This window comes from Zalophus californianus, chromosome 1 (assembly GCF_009762305.2).
Source record: "Zalophus californianus isolate mZalCal1 chromosome 1, mZalCal1.pri.v2, whole genome shotgun sequence".
NCBI classification, from domain to species: domain Eukaryota; kingdom Metazoa; phylum Chordata; class Mammalia; order Carnivora; family Otariidae; genus Zalophus; species Zalophus californianus.
This window is the reverse complement of record NC_045595.1, coordinates 182129536-182151850: the sequence shown is the minus strand read 5'-3', so window position 1 is coordinate 182151850 and position 22315 is coordinate 182129536. Positions and strand designations below refer to the sequence as shown.

At 36.8% G+C, this 22315-nt stretch overlaps 1 protein-coding gene across 1 annotated transcript; it reads left to right on the top strand.

Moving 5' to 3' along the window:
* Window positions 1-13813: 13813 nt before the first annotated feature.
* Window positions 13814-14450, top strand: LOC113917738 (ubiquitin-conjugating enzyme E2 N-like). The gene has a single exon (XM_027585708.2). It carries the CDS (start codon window positions 13859-13861, stop codon window positions 14315-14317), a length of 459 nt encoding a protein of 152 aa, XP_027441509.1. The 5' UTR covers window positions 13814-13858; the 3' UTR covers window positions 14318-14450.
* Window positions 14451-22315: the final 7865 nt, after the last annotated feature.

Below are 22315 nucleotides of genomic sequence, written 5' to 3'. Positions count from 1 at the left end.
AAAGGTTTTTCAGGTGGGTGGGTATGGGTGTGAGATTTTGTACTTGTGTACATGGGTGAGCACCTTTTGTTTCTTCCTCCAATCACTATTGATAAAAATAGGCAAATGATAGTGATAGATTGGTACTTAAATATTATCATGACCTCCCGATCCCCAGTAGGCCAATAACAAGACATCTCTTTTTCAATACCAAATAAAACCTAACAGACACTGCTATAAACATGAATCAAAAATTAATGCTAAGGCAATACTCCGGAAACATTGTAATATTACATTTACAAAGATCTTAATCTTTTTTTATAATAATAATGAATAGAAAATAATTATATAGGACCTGTTAAATATTTAAAATATGAAAAAGGTCTAAACTCATTTAAACAGGAAAATGTTCATGAAATATTGTTGAGTGAATAAGCAAATTACAAAAGCTGTGTAATATAATTTTGTTCAGAGGGGGAAGGGTAAATATTCGTAAGTGGGTATGGAAACATAGGAAACCATCTCAAGGATATGCTCCAAAATGTTAGTGGTTGTTATTCTTTGATAAAAGGATTTTAGGTGATTTTTGTTCTTTCTTTATTACTTGTTATTTTGACAAAATTGTGGCATATCCATATAATAAAAAACTACTAACAGTAAAAAGGAAGTAATAATACATGAAACAGCATGAACTAATCTCAAAATAATTATGCTGATCAGTACACCACCCAGCCTGATTTGCCAATCTACAGTATCAGTAACCAAAGGTACACCTACATGGTATCTAGGTATCTGAGTCATCCGGGAAGTTTAGTGAAGGTGAAAACTATTCCGTTTCTTCCCTAATTGCAAAGTTTTTCTCAGGAGAATAGGATGTTATGTATTGCTGAGCTAGACTGCGAGAATCTGGAACAAAATTAACTCATCCCTTTTAGTCAAAATGAGTACTGCTATTAGCTGAGAACTTCCTCAATCCCTTCAAAAATTATGGATATTATGTTTCAAGACCGAGTATGATACTGGCAGAAAAAACCAGCAAGTTGAATCAATAAACTAGTGTTCTACTTACTATTCTACTATTAAAACAATTTATTAATTTTCTGTAAGATTATACGCTATAATTACTGACATAAATACACCTGAGTGACTTAGCCTTGGTACATGTGAAATTAAAACATTGTTGTACTGTTGATTTTATGGTTTTGATAATTGGACTATGGCATGTAAGCTGTTAACAGAAAGGAAAGCTATGTGAATTCTATTTTACAACTTTTCTAGGAGTCTGAAATTATTTAAAAATAAAATTTTTTTACATAATAATAATGTTGAATGAAAAAAGCCAGAAAAAAAAAAACAAGAGTTATGCAACATAATTCTATTCATGTGAACCTTCTAGAAAAGTAAAATCTACAGAAAAAGAAAGCAGAGAAGTGGTTGCTCTGAGCTGGGTGGGAGCAGAGATTACCTGCAAAGAAGCATAAAGTAACTTTTTAGATATGATACAAGTACTCTAAAATTAGATTGTCATGATCTTTCCATGACTATATATATTACTAAAACTCATCAAACTGTACACTTAGAATGGGTGTGTTTTATGAAATATGTATTATATTCAATAAAGATTTATTATATTCAATAAACTTCATTGTAGAATGGTCATAAAAGAGAAAGAAGAAGAAAAAAAATACCTTGATGATACCAAAATATCTAAAAGCAGAAGTTGAAAGTCATGGTTCACTCATGCAACTGGACACTACAAGCTGTGAAAGAGAGAACAAGAACATGGGCATGTGCTGACATGGAAATATTCCGAAGACGCATTAAGTAACAAAACACAAAACTATGTGTATAATAAGGTATAGTTTAAAGGGGGCAGAATGCTATAATCTGTATCTTTTTCCATGAATATTGCAGAGAAGGAAAAAGTTCTATCTTCTTAGGTTCTGTTGCTGGGCCTGAAAATTAAACTGACATAGGAGAAAACATAGGCAAATTATTTAATATTTTTATGTGCACATGAGTCTTCAAAAGGAAAATGAAGACCTGAAAGAAGCATTAGACCCAAAAAAGCTAATATGCCTTGGAAAAAAAGAATAAATCATGAGAATGTGACAAGACATAGTGGCTTTGTCCAGGGGTAGTAAATTGTGGGACGGTGACAAGGAAATCTATGGGGGAAACTAATGGAATTCAAGGATTATTTCAAGAGGTTTTTTTGAACAAATCCATTTTGGTATCGACTCTCAATCTCTGGTGGTAAGAATGTTCTGTTCCTGGTACAAAGGAGGCACCCTTTTCATGGGAAATTTCATGACCTGCTTTTAGGTAGAAAGGGAGAGGTTAGAGAGTCCTTCCTTCATCTGCTGTTTCTCAGGTGCCTTCACCTCAAAATAATCAATATGCCAAAGGGCATATTGTGCAGTGGGTATGTTCTGAACCACTTTAGTATAAAAGTATCTGAAAAGCACACAAAAAAATTAGCAGTAGAACTGGGGTGCCTAGGTGGCTCAGTCAGTTAAGCATTTGACTCTTGGTTTCAGCTCAGGTCATGATCTCAGGGTTGTGGGATTGAGCCCTGAGTGGGGCATGGAGCCAGCTTGGGATTCTACCTCTCCCTCTGCCCCTCCCTTCTAACATTCTCTTTCTAAAATAATAAATAAACAGATCTTTTTTAAAAAAAAATTAGCAGTAGGACTAGGAATGGAGAATTTATTTCTTACAATTTAAACTCATATTTAATTTTAATCACATACATATACAGCAAAAAAAAATAAATAAACAACAAAACAAAACAAAACAAAAAAACTATTATTCTCCAGTACTTTTCCCCCCTTCCTGCTCTTTTGCCCAGTTCTATTAAGGTTTAAAGGAAGCTGGTTAGGGACTACATTTCCCAGCCTCTCTTGCAATGAAGTAGGGTCATGTGACTAAGTTTTTGCAATGAAAAGAGCAGAAATCAGGCATACAATTTCCTGGGCATTTCCTTATAACAAAATTGCTTGTTCTGTGTCCTGATCTTCTTCCTTTCTAACAGGCTGTGGGATGGACTGTAGCCAGTTTTGGCCATGCAGCTGAGGATAGCACCTGGGTGATAGTATATTATGAAGCTGAACTGAGTACAATGGAGCCCATCTATCTGCTTTTTATCTGTTCTTTGGAATTGTTCCCTGAGAAATAAATTCCTGTCTTATGTAAATTCTTGCATTTTGAAATATTTTCAGTAGCCTGGCCTATCCCCTGACAAAGATAGCATATATTCTGTTTTAAATATAGTTTAAATTTTAAAATTCAAAGATCAAGGAAACAAGTATATTGTAAATTAAGGTAATCAAAGTGTCAGTCCTATTACTTATTTGACCAATATAAATATTTCAATAGTATTTGCAACTTCCATTTTAGAATGGCATAGTAACTTAGCAGTTGATTTTTCTAACTCCTATATTTTTATGCCCAAAAAATATGACCCATTGTTATGTCCAAAGAAAAAGGCTAGTTCTTTTCATTTCATTTCAGAGATTTTTTTGATATTCACTTTTCTTCATTTTCCTAGACAACCCTCTCACAGGACTATATACTTCATTTTGACAGCTATGATATTGTCACTTGTTTACTTCTCATCAGATAATGGACTTTGGTATCTGATTAGCTTTACTCTATTCTTGAAAGAAAAATGACATCCCCAGGCTAACATATCTTACTGATAGCTGTCAGTAAAATAACCTTTGGCACCTTCCCAATACTGTTCTAACAACTTCCACAAAACATACTGCAAATGAGACTAGCTGGATTCAAAGCAGCATTCATAAGTTGAAAATAAGTATCCAGTAATCACAGTCTACAAATCTGTAAGATTTTTAATTTGCAGGAAACTTACATGGTTTGTGAATTAACTTACTAATCAGGCAATACACAGTTCTCACACCTAGTGTCACTATCAAAATTATTAGTATTGTGCCATTTACTCTCATGCAATTCCTCCAGAGACGAAATATTTTCTATCTGAAACTCCTTTGTACAGTGATTTCAGAGCTTTCAACACCAACATTTAGAAACAGAGAATTGGCTGTTTCTAAAACTCAATATTCTGTTAACTAGATAGACCACTGCTACTATTAATCTTATAATCATAATGTATTTATTTATAGAAGGTCTTACATCTAAAAGTAAATTTTTCCTGAGAGCATTTACATGAACCACTTATACCTTTATTTTATCATCAATTTTACCATTAACTTACATAACCATGAGACTCTTTTCCACTTATTTAAATAAAAAAAGGGGGGGGAGAAAAAAAATAAGAAACTTTACATCAATGAGCCTGGTATGGGGAGTTGAGTCCCTTCATGTTTGAATGATCCCACCCAGTCTCTGCAACTCATTTAGGCTTTTTGAGGTTATTGGTATTGAGTTTATTTGGGAACTCTCAACAGTAATAAAAAAATTTTTGTCAAAGAAAGATGCTCCAAAGAAAGGCAAAGCACTGTACACCTTATGTAATGATGAAAAACAGATGAAGGTTATTGACCAACCTAAGTTTAAGCTTAAATGATGCCCAGAACCAAGGTAATGGCCAACAGAGACGGAAGGGAAGGTGCATATGTGAAAACTGCTGAGAAATAAAATCCATAGTAATAGACAACTTACTGAATATAGGTAATGAGACAAGGAAGAAGTGAAGGAAGGCTATGAGGCCTTAAGTTTGGCAAACTCAAATGATGGAGGAAATGTAAAATCACATTTGATGAATGAAAGTAAAAGCCAGGGGCATCTGGGTGGTTCAGTCAGTTAAGTGTCTGACTCTTAATTTCAGCTCCAGTCATGATCTCAGGATTTTGAGATCAAGCCCCTGCATTGAGTTCTGAGCTCAGCAAGAGTCTGTTTGAGATTCTCTCTCTCCCTCTGTCCCTCCCCCCAACTTGTGTATATGCACTCTAAATAAATAAATAATAGATAGATGGACAGATAGATAGATAAAATCTTAAAAGAAAAAGTAAAAGCCATATTGATCTAAGTTCAAAGTAAAATGGGCACGCACAGCAGGACTGATGCACAAGTTCAGTAAACTTGAAAATATTGTCAATCATAATAGATACTCAAACTCTTAGATTTGATTTGCTGGTAGTCATTCTTGGAGAAGGCATTTCAAAAACATTGACTTTGATGTATGCTTTTTTTCTCTGTTATAATTAATTGTCGCAGAAAAGGGGGGGGAATAGGCATTAAACATCAATCATAAAACCTATTTCCAACAACAGATTTAAGAAAATTGCAATTCAACAAATATTTACTTGAACATTTAATGCTGGAATTTTCCTCAAAGGGAAATTATAATTATTCAAGAACTCTAACACAATTAAGTCAATTATTATAAGAAAAGTAACAACACTGAACCACTACTTTCCAGTAAAGGTTAGATCACTTTTATTTAGAGAGATACAGAAAAAACAATTGGAGCAGATAGCATTTGTTTTGTTTTGTTTTGTTTTGTTTTTAATTTTTTATTGTTATGTTAATCACCATATATTACATCATTAGTTGTTTTTGGTGCAGTGTTCCATGATTCATTGTTTGTTCATAACACCCAGTGGAGCAGATAGCATTTGTGAGAAAAATTTTGCCACTGCATCTCCTCATTGAATTGTTTATTACTGATTTGTGAAGATATAAGTACAGAGATTTAAAGGGTTTAGAAACTTTTATAGCCATTTGAAAATGTGTTCTGAATATAATAATAACAAATTAAGGCTTGTATTTGATAAGCCTTTTATAGTTGTATCATATGCCTAGTAATTCTTTTATATTGCAATTTTGGAATGTGACCGAATAGGAACTTTCAAAAAAACTGGTCCTTTACCACAGAGAGGATAAGAAGCACTGTGTTAGAAGACATAACATTTCTACACAAACATGGAAGGCAGTCCAAGGTTTTTGCAAAGCAAAGCACTGTACCTGTTCTAGGATCAGGAAGTAGTCTGTAGTCTAAGATTCACTGAAGTATAGTGTTTATAAAGGTTTAAACATAGAGAGGTTATAAATTAACTTTAGGTTATAACCCTAAAGAGTCTTGAATGCTGAGTGCCTGGGTGGCTCAGTCGGTTAAGCATCTGAATCTTGATGTCAGCTCAGGTCTTGACCTGAGGGTTGTGAGGTCAAGCCCTGCATTGTGCTCCAAGCTGGGCATAGAACCTACTTAAAAAAAAAAAAAAAAAAAAAGTATTGAATGCTACAGTTTAAAGAGAATTTTCCTGAACTTAAGGCAAGAAAAGTTTAACATAATGAATGAAACCATCACATACATAACAGGCTAGTTCTGGTTGTTTCTTCTAGACATACAATTCTAACTAGTATGTTTCCTTTGGGTCCCCTCACTTTCTCATCACATATTTATACAAGATCAGAAGAAATGACCAAATAGTAATGTTATATTATATTCTGGTATATTTCCTTATATAGCCACTGATTTGAGAAAAGGTATTACCTTCAAACCCAAATTTCATCAAACATCTCAAAAAATGAGATTTTGAATAGTTCCCATCAGGTATTAGAATGCAAGTTCAAATCACCCCATTAATTTCTCATATCAGAACATGATACGACAGAAAAGACAGAAAAAATGGGCTAATAATTTTGTTCTGGGACGTTTCATTCTGGCTTATTATGAGACACTATCTTTGATAAATCAGGGCTGGGGTGAAGGGAGAACTACCAAGAGAAATGGAGAAAAGCCTTCAGGGGAAGCCTGATTCCCAAGTACTTATGAAATAAACTGAAGCATTCAACATAAATCTCAAATAAATAGTTTGGCATGATATGAACTTCAAAAATGTGATCTAGGATACATTAGTAGCTGAACTTAGGCCTTTCCTTGGCTCTTAGTCAAAAATAGCTATTGGAGGATATGTAAGTTATAATGAAGCAGACATATTCTAAAGAACCAAGTCAATGATCTCCTAAATTCATTTGTTTTTCTTTTGTTCTAACTATTACAATATTCGTAATAGTGAAGTTGCATCAAAGGAAACAAATAGAAGACTTGATTAGAAGCAATCATGGAGTTTCTTGTCTAAGCTACTCCTTACATCCTGAAGGACAAAAGGGAAAAACAATCTGATCCTGTATCTTGGCTACCCAATGGTTTTAATCTCCATCTCCAAATCTATGCCCTCAATCTAAAATGACTTTAAAAGAGATTCAACACAGACATTATTTTGATCCTGTACAAAAACAAACAACAAAAGAAAACCAAGCTTCCATTTACTGAATGCTCATTTGATTAAGTATTAACATCAGACTGATGCGAAACATAAGACAACTGCAATATGTCATTCTTCTATTAAAGGCAGCTTGATAGCTTTGTTCCATGAATGGGCACGTGGCATTTTCAAGTCATCCTCCAGAGTTATTTGTTTTTCATTCTCTCCCACGGAGTAGAGTGGTAACAGTTCCTTTGGGAGAACATTTTTAAAACCGCAGTTCTCCTCAGTATTAATTTAAAAAAAAAAATCCCCTGAGCTGATGCTAATGATTAATGTATTTTTTTAAATTAATATCAAAACTCACATAGAAATATGAAATGAATATGTGCCAAATATTTTATTAAGTCATTAATTAATAAGAACGCCATAAGATGTTACAAGTAGTTCAAGGAAGAATTCAAACAATTCACACATACATAGGCAATCAAGAATGCTGCAATAAATTTACAAATAGATCTAAATCTGATAAATACACACAGAGCAATAATCAGTTGCATTTTACTGGATCAAACTCATTTTCATTTCTATGGACAAGAATTATTTACATTATTAACAAAGAGGATGAATGGAGCGGGCCCAGACAAAATCAGATAACCAGGAGAGGTGTGCTACCCAGGACACGCAGTAATTTTTGTATTTTGTCCATTTCAGTGTCGTTGGCAAAGTTTCCCTACAATCATATCAACTAAAACCTTCTATTTTTGTATGGTGTATTTTACCGGTTTTGTTATTATTGGTTTCCCAATTCATCCTAAAGTAAAAAGAAGAGAAAGACAGTCAAGCACCCTTAAAAGTAGGGTTTCAAAGCAACTGCTCTTCAAAAAATGTAACTGCCAGGCATTTGAGAAAGGGATGCATGAGGTCACTGTATTCTCTTTGCCTAACAGGGTGGCACTCGCAAGTAGCCATGTATTGTTTGTACAGGGTCCTTCCAATTCTTCACACGGAAAATTCATCTGTTTTTAATCCACTACCATTTATTGGCACAGAAAAGATTTTGTTTGTTTCAGGAAATCTGCTTGACAACCTACGGTGTAGAAAAAAAAAAAAAAATACTGTGGACACTTTGTTATACCACAGCAGCAGAGTGTAGGGTAAGCATATAGCTGCTCAAATTAGTAACTGGGAGTGTCAGCAAACAGTGGGATGTTTAACCAGCAAATGGCTTCTGTGGAGGAGGCCCCTCCTTACGACGGCTACTCCACCTTCCACTGTCAATTTAAAGCCCTAACTGAACACAGCTGCGGGTTGACTGGTGCCCTTGGAACAGGAGCTAGTAGTTTCCAGAAAGGCCCTATTAGGCAAGCATCAATGCTTCCTGGAAACTTGAAAGGGCTATCACAAGTCTGAGGGGCTTTCTAGTTTACTCCTCTGAGCCGTGTTGGTTGATTAAGTTTGAGGGTCTGGTGTGAAGTGCTTGGGGGGAGTCCACATTGTGAGACGGGCAACATGACACGTCTTTTGCTGATTAACTTCCCCAGGGCTCTCAACTCAAAACCTTGCTCTTGTACTCACTGCACTTAAAATTTTACAAAAGCCAGAACCCCTGAGGTCTCATTGGCTTCTAATGAAATTTGCCTTTGCTGCCAAAAACTATCTTCTTCAACAGAGGCCTATACCCTCTCCACTATCTCCCCTTCGGAAAATTGTCTAGCTGTGGATCACACCTCAAATGCTCTCCTTGTGATAGCCAAGATAAATCTGACTCTGTGCATATGACCATTCCGATTCAAATAATTACATACTTGGCTTAATAGTGGGTGCCAGCCACAAATGTGATAATTTCTTCTTACCCGCAGCCTCACACAAAGAGGTAATTTGTTCCATGCCCCCAGCAACAGGTGAATGGCACAAAACATGAGCAATGTGTGCAGAGAGAAAAAGGCGCATTATATGGATGAAATGGGTGACAGAGAAATGATCCATGTGCACAATTACTAAATTTGCATTAATCATTTTGGGATGGATGCTCTCATTGTATGAGTCTTGGGAAATTTGGCAGAGTAATGCTGTTGCCTAGAGGACAAAAATAGCTTTATTCCTGCCGTCATAAGCCTGAGCACTGGGGGATTCAATTCCCTTGCCAACTTTTTGAAGTTGAAACTCTAGCCCAAGGCACCAGAGTGTCACCTAAAACCCTCCACTTCTTAATCAAATTCCCAGTTTTTCTTTCTCCAATACTTGGGTTTTATTTGCTCTCAAACAATAGTATCAAATAAGCTTGGCTTTCTCTTGGCAATTATATGCCATTCCTATACTGGTGTGAGACAAATTAAAGATATCCCACAGGTAAAGAAGGTGAAATACAGCTGTTAGTATATTTAATAAAAAAAAAAAAGAAGATTTTAGGTTTCTTACAAACCATTCATTCTAGTTCATAAACTGGCAGGAAGAAATGGTCACTCACTTGAGTGTCACTGAAACCAGTGGTTAAGCTACGGGTGAACATGAAAGAAAACCTATGGCATGAAGGTTGTACAAAGAAAACTATACATCTCCAGCTGTGCTACAACGGCAGATAAACCTTGAAAGGCTTGGAAGAAAACAAATTAAACCTAACAGATGGTGAATCAGGGAGCCAATCAGTATTCATATATTCACATGAATGGAGGTTATATGGTTAACTTTTTTGTTCTATTGATTATACCTACCTCCTATATCTTCATTTACCTGGGGAGCAGTTCCTTCCATGCCCACAAACTCAGACTGTCACTCTTGAACAGCTTCTTCTCCATCATTCCCATGAACTTGAAAAGCCTCCTCATGCCTCATCATGACTACCCCCACACCTACCCCTTTAAGATTTTTCTAGTCTCTACCTCCTCTATCTGCCTGTAACATCTTGGTGCATGATCACTGCTGTAAATCCTTTCCCTGGATCCTGTTATTGTTCCGGAGGCAAGCCCCTTAAGCAGGTATTTTAAACTAATCTTTCTGTTCCTGAGGCCACCCTCACTTGCAAAATGGACTTTGGTTTTCCTGTGTTCTGTCTGCAGATGATATCTGGAGTAAGTCAAGGATGTGGAGTATACCTACAACATCTGTTATAAATTCCTACTCCAGTGTATTCTGTCTACATCATTCCCATCTTTCAAAGCCGTTGGTTTTTTTTTTTTTTTTCTCTACAAAACCAGCCTAGACAAGCAACACGCCCTGATGGCAAGAGATAAGAGTGGGGAAATGCTAATATTTCACAGGAGATTTTGGACGGCTAGCCATCTGTGGTAGGTAGAATAATGATGCCAAGTCGACCTACTTGTCAAAGCTGACGTCCACAGATAAGCCCCGCTGAGATCAGCAGAGCAGCCTACCCGACCAGAGGACACAGATGACACAGCCCAGTCAAAATCAGAAGAACCACCTATCTAAGCCTCACCTAAATTGACAAAGTATAAAATCATGATCTAACTAAATGCTTATTGTTTCAAGTCACTCAATATTGGGGTGACTTATTGTACACCAATAGCTAAACCACACTTGGTACCTCCACCATCTAACTTCACAGAAAGAGTTTGCAATCCCAGGTACTTGCGTGCCTAGGTTCTTGCATGCGTGGATTGGGTCACAAGCAAGCTCTGTGACTTCTGCCAAGTCATTCAGTTCTGAAGCATTCCACGTGTAAAATCAGAAGCTGCTATCTTGCAGTATACAATACCACATTTAGCTTTCTGACTCTATCAAGGATAAAAAGAGAGAAAGATTTTAAAATATCCCTTCCGTGAAAAAGAAACGAACAGAGAATATGACTGGTTATGTGCTCCCCAGATTACCACTTCTTATTTGACTGGGAGAGTGAACTGCAGCAACTCTGAAAGCCATGTTAAGCCCCGAGTTTAATATTTACATTTATTTCACATCTCCTCTTAGTCATATACCAACCACCACAGCAGACGAAACTGAAGGAGACAGTTCAGTAACAATAAAAATAAACAGTAAACAATATAAAGAAGGGAGTGTTCAAATTATCAAGCATTAAGCCCCTATTACGAGACCCTTATCAATAAATAGCACATTGTTCTCTATTTCTATACAACTTAGTAACTTTACTTTTATATTGAAAGCAAAATTCAGAGAGCAGCTCTACGCTTTTTGAAGCAGAGCTCATCACCGCAGCAAAATGGAGTATTTGCTTTATTGTAAGAATTGTGTGTGGGGGTCATCAATTTACCCCCTGTCAGTTCGAAACCTACTCTTCTTGCCTCTGTGGTGTTGAAGTGGGACTCGATGACGTTTCCGGGCCGGCGCGTGCAACGTCAGGCTTTGCCAATAGAGGGTGCTGGAGGGACCCTGCAAGACCAGAACAGAAGCAACCGCCAGTCTCTCCAGATTGAGGAGGCTCTTGTAAGCAGAACAAGTTAGGGATCCCCAGAAAAAGAAAGACGAGACCTAGCTTTCATGACACACAAGAAGACATTTTAAGCCCCCCAGCTATTTCTGTGATCCATGCCCCACTGGCCCTACGGACCCTGGCACACAACTTGCAGAATTTCCTACGAGGTGCTGGAATTACAAAGGAATGCAAAAGCCTCAGTACTAAGGATTTTCAGGAAACAAACGGAATGCAAAAACCCAGCAGGCCAGGAGATAGCCTAACCCTACCAGACACAGTAAATCAGGGGTAAAACTCCCAGTGCTTTTTCAAAAGGAAAGATGGACCTAACACACATTCTGTGGCTGTTTTTTGCAGGATTCAAATCCCAGTGAACACTCAAACACAAAGCTAACTGGAGCCAGAAAACTGACGATCCTGACCCTTGCTGGTCTTTGGGACTTCAATCAAGTAGGACGCAGACTTTGTCTATTAAAGATGACTTTTGCCCCCATTCTATACTGAACTCTCCTTTGCCAAGCCCTTCCATGAAGAGGCATTCACCCTCCGCTTAAAAACTCCCCAGTTTTGTTGTTTGGAAGGTCACAGCTTTGGAATTATTCCCCATGATTTCCTTATTTGCTTCTAATAAAGATCATTTTGTGTGACAACTCCACCTGGTGTAGTCTCTCCCTCTACCTCACCAAGGAGCGAACTCACGTTCGTTGAGTTACGCTCACTCTTATGTGGCAGCTCCCAGGAGACGGACATATAGGTGGCCCAGTGGCAGTCATCCTCTGGAAGATTCCTCAGCCACAGTGGACTGCTTCTAGGGCCGGCTCCATCCTCCAACACTGCAGCAAGCTTCTCGGCCCCCAGCCGGCTGCTTTGTGTGGAGGACCTCCAGCTCTCAGCATTCGGATTAACTATGGAACACTATAAACAACAAGTGCTATTGTGTCATGTTCAATAGCACTCAACTATTACCACATGGAAAAGCCGTCATATCAAAAATGCATAAAAATTAACATTTCATGTATTATTTCTAAAGTTTCAGAAATAAGATTTCCTGCTTTTCAAAGTGGAAAGTGTAACTATGCTATTAAGAATAAGCAAATTAAGAGTTATATTCAGGCTTTCTTTTTTCCTGAGGAATGTAAGTTCACTGATTATAGTCAAAACAAAGTCAGTAGTCTTATTCTTCAGTATGTAAAATATCAGCCATGGTATTAGAAAGGAATCAGTGTAAATAATATCTCTAGTGTCAACACATATACAGTCTTACAAATATTGCAAAATTTTGCTTAAGAGGAATAAATTATCTTTAGAAACTTATTATGAACATGGGCTGGAAGAAGTTAATCATTATGTGGCATATAGTTTGTCCTAGGTCAGGTTGCCCAGAAGCAGTTTAAGAAGAAGATTCTTTTGCTAATGATATATTAAGGAAATAATCCCAGGAGAGATCACTAAGGAAAGTGTGGGGAGAGAGGATACAAGGCAGAGAAAGAAAGGGAAGAAGTTAATGAGGGGTACATTTGCAGACAATATCCCAGAAGAGTACCTTCAACCTGCTACTGCAGAACTCTAGAGTATTGCATTTAAGAATTGTCCCAGCCTGAGGCAAGGGCGGTGGGCGGTCATACTCTACCAAAATCAGTCATTGGCTAAGGGCCTACTCGAAGACAGTCCCCTTTCCCCTGCCAGGCATTTCAGGCTCCCTGGGGTTAAGGGTGGACCCAAGGGCATCTGAGCATCTGAGTGAAACAAAAGCGTTTGCTGCCTAACAAAAGAAAATAATCTTTCTGACCTTAGTTTTTTTATTTCAGATGATTCTAAGAACTCTCCTGAACAAGTTATAATAGAAAAAAGACCTAGAATTGAAGAATTTATCAAAAGATCATGCATGGTGTCAAAATAGTGATGACCAGGGACAGGTTTAGCAATCCCATGGTACTCTACAAGTCAAGATCCCTGTCTTACAAAATAAATAACAATGTTCTAAGGAAATACAGGGAATCATATAAAACTCAAAGATTACATTCTGTTTAAGCACAGTCACTGGAGACTGAGAGCCTCTTTTCTTAACAATGTCACCGTATGTATTTAGAGACTCCGGGCTGAATCCAAATATTTAGGTATGCTTTCCAATTTGGGTTCAAAATATTTCTCTTTGGTTCTATGCAGCCTGAATCTGAATCATATCCATCCTCTGATGACTTATAAATACTGATTAAAAAGTAAAGGATAGACTCGCGTGTGAGGCGAGCGGAGCCGGAGTCGAGACCAGAGGCCGAACTCGGGATCTGACAAGATGGCCGGGCTGCCCCGCAGGATTATCAAGGAAACCCAGCGTTTGCTGGCAAAACCAGTTCCTGGCATTAAAGCAGAACCAGATGAGAGCAACGCCCGTTATTTTCATGTGGTCATTGCTGGCCCCCAGGACTCCCCCTTTGAGGGAGGAACTTTTAAGCCTGAACTATTCCTACCAGAAGAATACCCGAAGGCAGCCCCTAAAGTACGTTTCATGACCAAAATTTATCATCCTAATGTAGACAAGTTGGGAAGAATATGTTTAGATATTTTGAAAGATAAGTGGTCCCCAGCACTGCAGATCCGCACAGTTCTGCTATCGTTCCAGGCTTTGTTAAGTGCTCCCAATCCAGATGATCCATTAGCAAATGATGTAGCGGAGCAGTGGAAGACCAATGAAGCCCAAGCCATAGAAACAGCTAGAGCATGGACTAGGCTATATGCCATGAATAATATTTAAAATCGATCTGATCATCAAGTTCTCCTGTTCTCCTGTTCTGCCAAGACTTCTTCCTTTTTTGTTTGCATTTAATGGACACAGTCTTAGAAACATTACAGAATAAAAGCCCAGACACCTTCAGTCCTTTGGTGATTAAATGCACATTAGCAAACCTATGTCTTGTCCTGATTCACTGTTGTAAAGCATGAGCAGAGGCTAGAAGCACCATCCGGATTGTTGTGAAACGTTTAAAAGCAGTGGCCCTTCTCTGCTTTTATTAATTTCCCCATCATGGGTTTGAGTATAAAGCACTGTGAATGAAGGTAGTTGTCAGGGTTAGCTGCAGGGGTGTGGGTGTTTTTCTTTATTACTTTTTTTGAGGGGGAGAGGTAGTTTTATTTTAATTTTATGGGCTCCTTTCCCCCTTTTTATGGTGATCTAATTGCATTGGTTAAAAGCAGCTAACCAGTTCTTTAGAATATGCTCTCTAGCCAGGTCTAACTTTATTTAGACGCTGTAGATGGACAAGCTTGATTGTTTGAACCAAAATGGGAACATTAAACAAACATCACAGCCCTCACTAATAACATTGTGACTTGCTGTCAAGTGTAGAATCCTTCCTTCAAGAAAAAGCTTGTGACCATTTTGTATGCCTTGTCTGGAAACTTCTGTAAATCTTATGTTTTAGTAAAATATTTTTTGTTATTCTAAAAAAAAAAAAAGTAAAGGATAAACTGCTGAGCCAGAGAACACAAACAATGCAGAGAAACAGGGGTTTTTAAAGGCTGCAACTAAAAAAAGAAAAAAAAAATTGGCAACTGATAAAATTATTATCTAAAAATCTGAATTCCAATCTCATGAGGAAAATATAAGGAAGGACAAGCAAGGTGGCCTCAGCATAGCTTAACTGACTAGGCAGGGATGTTTAAGGATTACAGAGCACCAGTGTCTGTATTTATGTCAGGTAATGAAACATCACTCATATATAGAAAGTGTATATACCTAAAAATAAATCTCACTTTATAATGACATTCTAAGAACGTAAGATACACAAGGAATGCCAGCAATGATGTATTAGAATATCAAACTGTTTTGTTTCTGGCAGATTTTACCCTACTTATGGAAAGTATGGGTCAATCTTTGGCAAAGAATGAAACATACAAATCAGATTCCACTCCTTTTCAAAAGAATTAAGAATATAGCAAGATTAATCAGATAAGCGAGAATAATCATGAAAACACTTTCTCAAGTTCACAAATTTAAAATTAAAGAAACATCAATGTCCTAGGAAAAAGGAAGGGAGGTTGGAGTAAGAAAAGGTAAGAACAGCAAAAAGAAATCTTAGTTATAGTAAAATTAGACATCCATTCTTCCCCACCTCACACACACCCTCTCTCACTCTCTCTTTCTCTTTCTCCTTCTCCCTCTCCCTTTCCTAATGAGGAATGAATCACATACTCTAACCTTTAGCATACAGTTCAATGATTGACTTTTTACACACATACACATGTATAGATATTTTACGGCACCCAAACTCCCGGTTAAATCCCCCAGAGTAGCAATTATTCTAATCCTTATCACAATACATAAATTTTGTCTACTTTTCAACTACTTGTAAGTAGATTCATACAGTATGTATTTTTTAATCTGGCTTTATTATAACTCATTATATATTTGAGATCATTTATGTTGTTGTATTATATAAGCTTTATTTATGGTAATGGAATGAATCTAAAACTAGGCTACACAGTTGGATTTCTGTTTCTTCATTTTGTTTCTTTTCAATTCCTCACTTGACTGTGTCCAGCAAAGGTGCAAATTTCCGTTTTAACCTCAATATACAGCAAACTTTCTGTAATGAGCTGGGCTACCTACAGTTCAAAGAGAAACTTAACAAGCATCTAAGAAATTCTTATAGAACTTTAAAATTTAAATTCTCAAAATGTATTATTTTTAAAGTATTTAAAAATAGAGCATTTTGAGTGACTTTGGAATAAAATTTTAATAACTATTCTATTTAAATGTATATGTACTGTTCAAGAGGAACATTATATATTAATACATTTTACTCTTATGTCCACCCTTTTGAAAATCTAGATAACTATTAAATACAAAAACACAAAATACAAATACATGCACTTTACTAAATATAGGAACAAAAGTAATCCCCTCAGATAAAAGGCTGATATGATCCAATAAAACAGAATATCAATATATAATAAAGATGATTATGCTGGTAATGATGATGGTCTGATGATTATTAAAACAGTGATGATATTAATAAAAATATCTAAATCTATTGAAAGCTAAACATATACCAGTATTTTACATGTTGCATCACTTATATCTCCTAAAAACCTTACAGGTTATGTGTGATTATTACATCTTCTTTTGTGAAAGAAAATTCAGGCACAAAGAGTTCAAGCAAGATGTTCAAAGTCACACAATTAATTTTGGAACCAGAATTTGAACTAAGGGAGAATGACTTCATGCCCATACTCTTAACTATGGGCTGTATTACCTATATATACCATGTTACATTACCACTAATTCTGTTGCTAACTTGTTATCTGTTATCTTTAGCCAAAAAATAAATAAATAACAACACTAGCCAAAGGCATCTCCTATTTGATGACTTCTCATAGGAAAGCGAACAACAACTAAAGATCACTTAACACATACAAGCATGTGCATACGTACATGTGCGTGTGTATGCGAGGTGTTATAACAATAACCTGACCCTCATCTACTGGGTTTATAAAATCAAACATTGAACTCTACTTAGGGATTTAACAGCCTATCCTTCATCTTTTCTAAGCTTGGGGAAAAAAATTTTTTTTCTGTTTCCCTTCCAGGGGTGAGAGGTGGCCTTTTTACTAATCTCCAAGAGTGCTTATGAATTAATTCAAACCTAGCAAAACCTTTCACTTGAAAGAATAGAGGTGGTTATGTTATGGGACCTCTATTAAAGAAACAGAGGCTTTGAAGGTACTGCCCTGTCTCCACATGTTATTTATTCTTAGGAAGAGAACATCAAAACTGTTCCAATTCTTTTCAGAAAAAGTGCTTCTTTTATGTGTTTTATTTTGAGAACCAATCTGCCCAAATAACTTTAATCTTCTAAATCATTCTTAAAAACTTCTTAAAATGTAAATTCTAAAATACTTTCTTTGGCAAAAAGGGGGAGGGGTTGCACGTTGGTGGGCTATCAAAGGAACCTCCAAATAGGGCAACCAGGGAGACAAATAAGAAATATTGCGTAATTCAGACTTTATTGACCTAAATTTTGTAACTCATCAGTTTATAAACTTTCATTGAAAAATAAATGTGGGGGAATCTCAGGGGCTCAGTTGGTTGAGCGTCCAACTCTTGGTTTCAGCTCAGATCAGGATCTCAGGGTTGTGAGATGGAGCCCTGTATCAGGCTCCTCGCTCAGCAGGGAGGCAGCTTGAGATTCTGTCTCTCCCTCTCCCTCTGCCCCCCCCACTCGCACCTTCTCTCTCTCTCTCAAATAAATAAACACATCTTTAAAAATTATTTAAAAAATAAATGTGTATAAAGAATTGAAATAAGATTTTTAAAAAAATACAGTTAACTGAAATTCATACTTAGGAAAATTTCCCAGATTCTAGGGCAGTTCCCTTTCAGTGGGAATTATTTATTTTATTCCCATGTCTGAATGACACAAAAATCTCTACATGCCTAGTTTTAAACTGTGAGAAAAACGTGAATACTTCTGTTTGATGCTAACCATAACAAAAAGATAACTACTTTCCATTTTCAACATCAGATGTTTCCTTCTAGTTATGTCAAGTGTTTTGAGCAGTAAATCTGTACTCCTTCTGAAACTGAAAAGTACCACCATCTCCTGGGTATTCACAAAAATTGCATAAATGATTACAGTGTTAGTTGTAACTCCCCGTACAGTCAATACAAACTCGGTGATTCTTCTGCTGGGAATACTCATCCCAGCAAGCAAAGAGGCAAAATTCAAACTCTTTATTGAGACTTTGCCAACTTTTTCAGCCAGCCTTAAAGTATAATGAAATGATTCTACAAGTTTCAACTAAACAAACACTTCTAAGCAAATCAGAGTACAAAAGGATCATTTTTAATCCTAAGACATTTTCAGGTCATGTAAAAATTGTTTGTCAAATATAATTGTTCTCTGTCCCTTTTTAAACAGCATGATGTTTGGCTTTGAAATGTATTTGACTATAGTAAAATGACAGTACACAGCAATTTATATGTAGATTCTAAAATGGTGAGTACAAAGTCAGAACCTCAAAGAGAGCCTGCAAAATGTAATTTTAAGCTGGAACAGAAGGAATCCTTGGTTTCTGCAATCTACTTACAGAGATTACTAGTAAAAATATAGTATATTATATTGTGAATATTCCAATAACTACTCCTAAAAATTGGCTAATATCTTTAAGCTTCCTTTCCCTACCTGGGAAGAAATCATTGCTTTTCAGGTATAAATTGTTTACAGAAAAACAATACTCTTTTCTTTTGCATTTAAAATCTTATAAAGCACTTACATATGTATTTAAATGTTAAACTAACTAGTTTTTCAAAAGTTCACATTATGCTACTCGGTTTTTAAGAAAGACCTACATTACTACCTATTTTCACTAACCAAAAGAAATCCAAAGAGGATTTCACTTTTACCAAAAAATGCAAAAAACAAAAGCAGAATTTAGTGTTTGTCTTGCAGCAATTCCTTATAGAGGCAGCATATACCCAGCAGCAAAAGTGGGCCCACCAAGCTCCTTCCCTGGGAAATACCCTCAGCATCTCAGCATCAAGCCACCATGGCTTTCAACTGTGTCTGTGAGCATCTGTGCTTTATCTCAAATTGTTTTGTACCTCCATTAGCAAGATGTATCCTAAGATATCAGAAAAGTCTAAGAGAGGTTATTTTGGGGGACTGGGAATGCTCAAAAAAATGTCCATAAAAATTAATGCTCTTTGTTTCTTTGCTTTATGCTATTTTGACTTACAAAAGGTTTTATAGCAACACCACCTTCAGAGAGAGAGGCATCCTATAGATAAACATATAAAATATATCATGTATATAATACATCATATATACATACCGTGAAGAAATTTCAGTCTAAAATGGAACAGGAGGATATGAAATGGAGAATCTCCCACATACACCTTATAGAAGAAAAGAACTTAAGAACTGAGAGACTGATTTCTTATAAATGCCTGATTTAGAGAAAACTGAGACTTGCCTTCCTACCAATAAACATCTGCCAGGAATCTCTCCCCATCCTCAAGCCAATGAGCTTACTGCTGGGACTCCAGCTGGACTTCTATCTTTTTGCTATCCTTGCCCATAAATACAGCCACCACAAACTCGGCAGTGGATTGACCTGTAGCTTGCTACAGCATGCATTTCCTAAACTGCAATTCCTCTGCCATTCCCAAATAAACTCAGTTTCTCACTTGACCTTGCCTCAGTTTGCCTCTTTATTTTGGTTTACAATACATATGTATAAAATTTAGAACTCAAAACAAAGTTCTTTGTGCCAGATATTATTAACCACATGTTCATATGAGGAATCTAATGCTTATGATAATAAATTATCCAAAGTAACATAATTAGCAAAAAGTTGAACTCAGGGCAAATTTAATCCTTTAGAGTAGAAGTCCCATGCACTTTCCAGTACACCAAGAAAGGAAAAATATCCTAGAACTATTATTTAAAAAGGCACCATACAACTCAAACACTGAACACTAGAATGCAATACTTAGGGTTTCTTTTTTTAATTTTTTTTAAAGATTTTTATTTATTTGTCAGAGAAACAGAAAGAGAACATACAAGCAGGGGGAGTACAGCAGGCAGAGGGAGAAGCAGGTTCCCCGCTGAGCAAAGAGCCCGACGCAGGACTCGATCCCAGGGTCCTGGGATCAAGACCGGAGCCAGAGGCAGACACTTAACCAACTAAGCCACCCAGGGGTCCCTAATGCTTAGGGTTTCTGATGGCTGAAATATCCTGGTGAGGGTACCTATTTTTCTACAACCTTACCATTCCTACCTTCAACCTGAGGTGATTAGTCAGAAAGGTATATGAGATAAGTAAATTCTTAAAACAAACCACCAGGTGAAACTGCCTAAGTGATACTCTCCGAGGTTAATTACCACTCCTAGGGAAAGACTAGAATCCCAGAAGGGATTTGAACACCCTAATATATCATAGATTAAACTCACACCTTTGAAATTGCAATGATTTTCTCCACCCAAAGATAAGCTAAATGGCAGAACACCAGAAGAAACAAAAATAGAAACTGGATTTACCATTCTTTTAAAATAAAAGAATTTACTCTGCAAGCCTTTTACTTAATCACCTCCCATTGAAGAATATAAAGCTCCTAAGTACTGCAATGCAAGTCATCTTCAAAAAATTCCAAAATACGCCCTGGTTTCAGGACATACCATAAGTTTCACATTATTCATCATCTTTGCTATCAGAAGTTGTATTCTCATCTATTAGATCATCAGCCAGATGACATTTATCACTCAGCCACTGTTCACTTTAGAACAACGTATGGATATCTTTCCCAGCTGGCCAAAAAGAAAGAGATCTAAGACATCCGAAAAAATGCTGGAGCAGCAATGTATTTGAAAATGTACCAACAGTTTGACAATTCCTAAAGTTGTGTGATGATTCTGGTAATAGCCAAGATGAAGTAAACTCACTAGAGCCTTCAGCTCCCAATGAAAGTAATGGAAACTCTGTGCAGAATACACAGAGAAACCATGTAAAGACTCTAAAAATAAACAATAACCGACTGAGGAGGGATGTCAAAACTTGAAGAAAGTCCAGCATAGTGATGAGTTAGTGGTTTTTCCCCCCTCCTTTATCTCCCATGTTTGATCTGAGAGCAAGCTGAGCCCCATAACTGCACAGAGGATCAACTGCACATTGACAGGAAAATCTCCCAGAGAAACTCTATTTTCAAAGTAATAAGACTGGGAAAAGTAAACTCTTGAGCTGGAGAAAGCAGGAGGGACAATCTGGTAGGTTTTGTTGTTGTTTTGGTTTGTCTTTGGTGTGTGTGTTTGTGTGTATGTATGTATGTATGTATGTGTGTGTGTGTGTGTTTTATTTGTTTCTTTCCTACACCTGCTCTGAACTCAGCCAATGTTAACTGGTTACAGCAGGAGACACACCTGAAGCCTTAAGAGAAATTGCTGATAGGAATGTAAAGTGGTCCAACCACTCTGGAAAGCAGTATGCCATTTTCTTACAAAACTGAACTTGTGCTTACCATACAACTCAGCATTTGTACTCTTTGAGTAATCATCCCAGAGAACTACATTCACACAAAACCTTGCACAGGGATATTTGTAACAGCTTTGTTCATAATAGCCCTGACGTGGAAACAACCCAAATACCTTTCAAAAGATGAATAGTTACACTGTGACACATCCTTACCAAGAACACTACTCCATAATAAAAAGGAGAAAAAAAAAAAAAAGTAAATGCAACAACCTGGATGGAACTCAAGGAATTATGCGGGGTGAAAAAGACAATCTCAAAAAGTCACATACTGCATAATTTCACTCATGTAACATGTCTTAAATGACAAACTATAGAAATGGAAAGCAGATTAGCAGTTGATCGAGGTTAGGCAGCAAGTGGATAGGGGGACTGAAGATGGTGGCTGGCTGTGACTATGTAAGGGGTAGATGACCCAGGGGTAGATGACCGATCCTTATCATACAATTGTTCTGTATCGTAAGTATTATGGTAGTCACACAAATCTACACACATGATAAAATTGCCTAGAACTAAGCACACACTCACACACACACACACACAAACACACACAGAATCAGTGCCTGTAAAACTGGTGATATCTGAATAAGTCAGTAGATTGCATCCATTGCCTAATTGTGATATTGTTACTCTAGTTATAAAAAAATGTTTCTATTGGGGAAAACTAGATCAAAGGTCTATGGCATCTCACTGTGTTATTTCTTATCCTGCCTGTGAATGTACAATT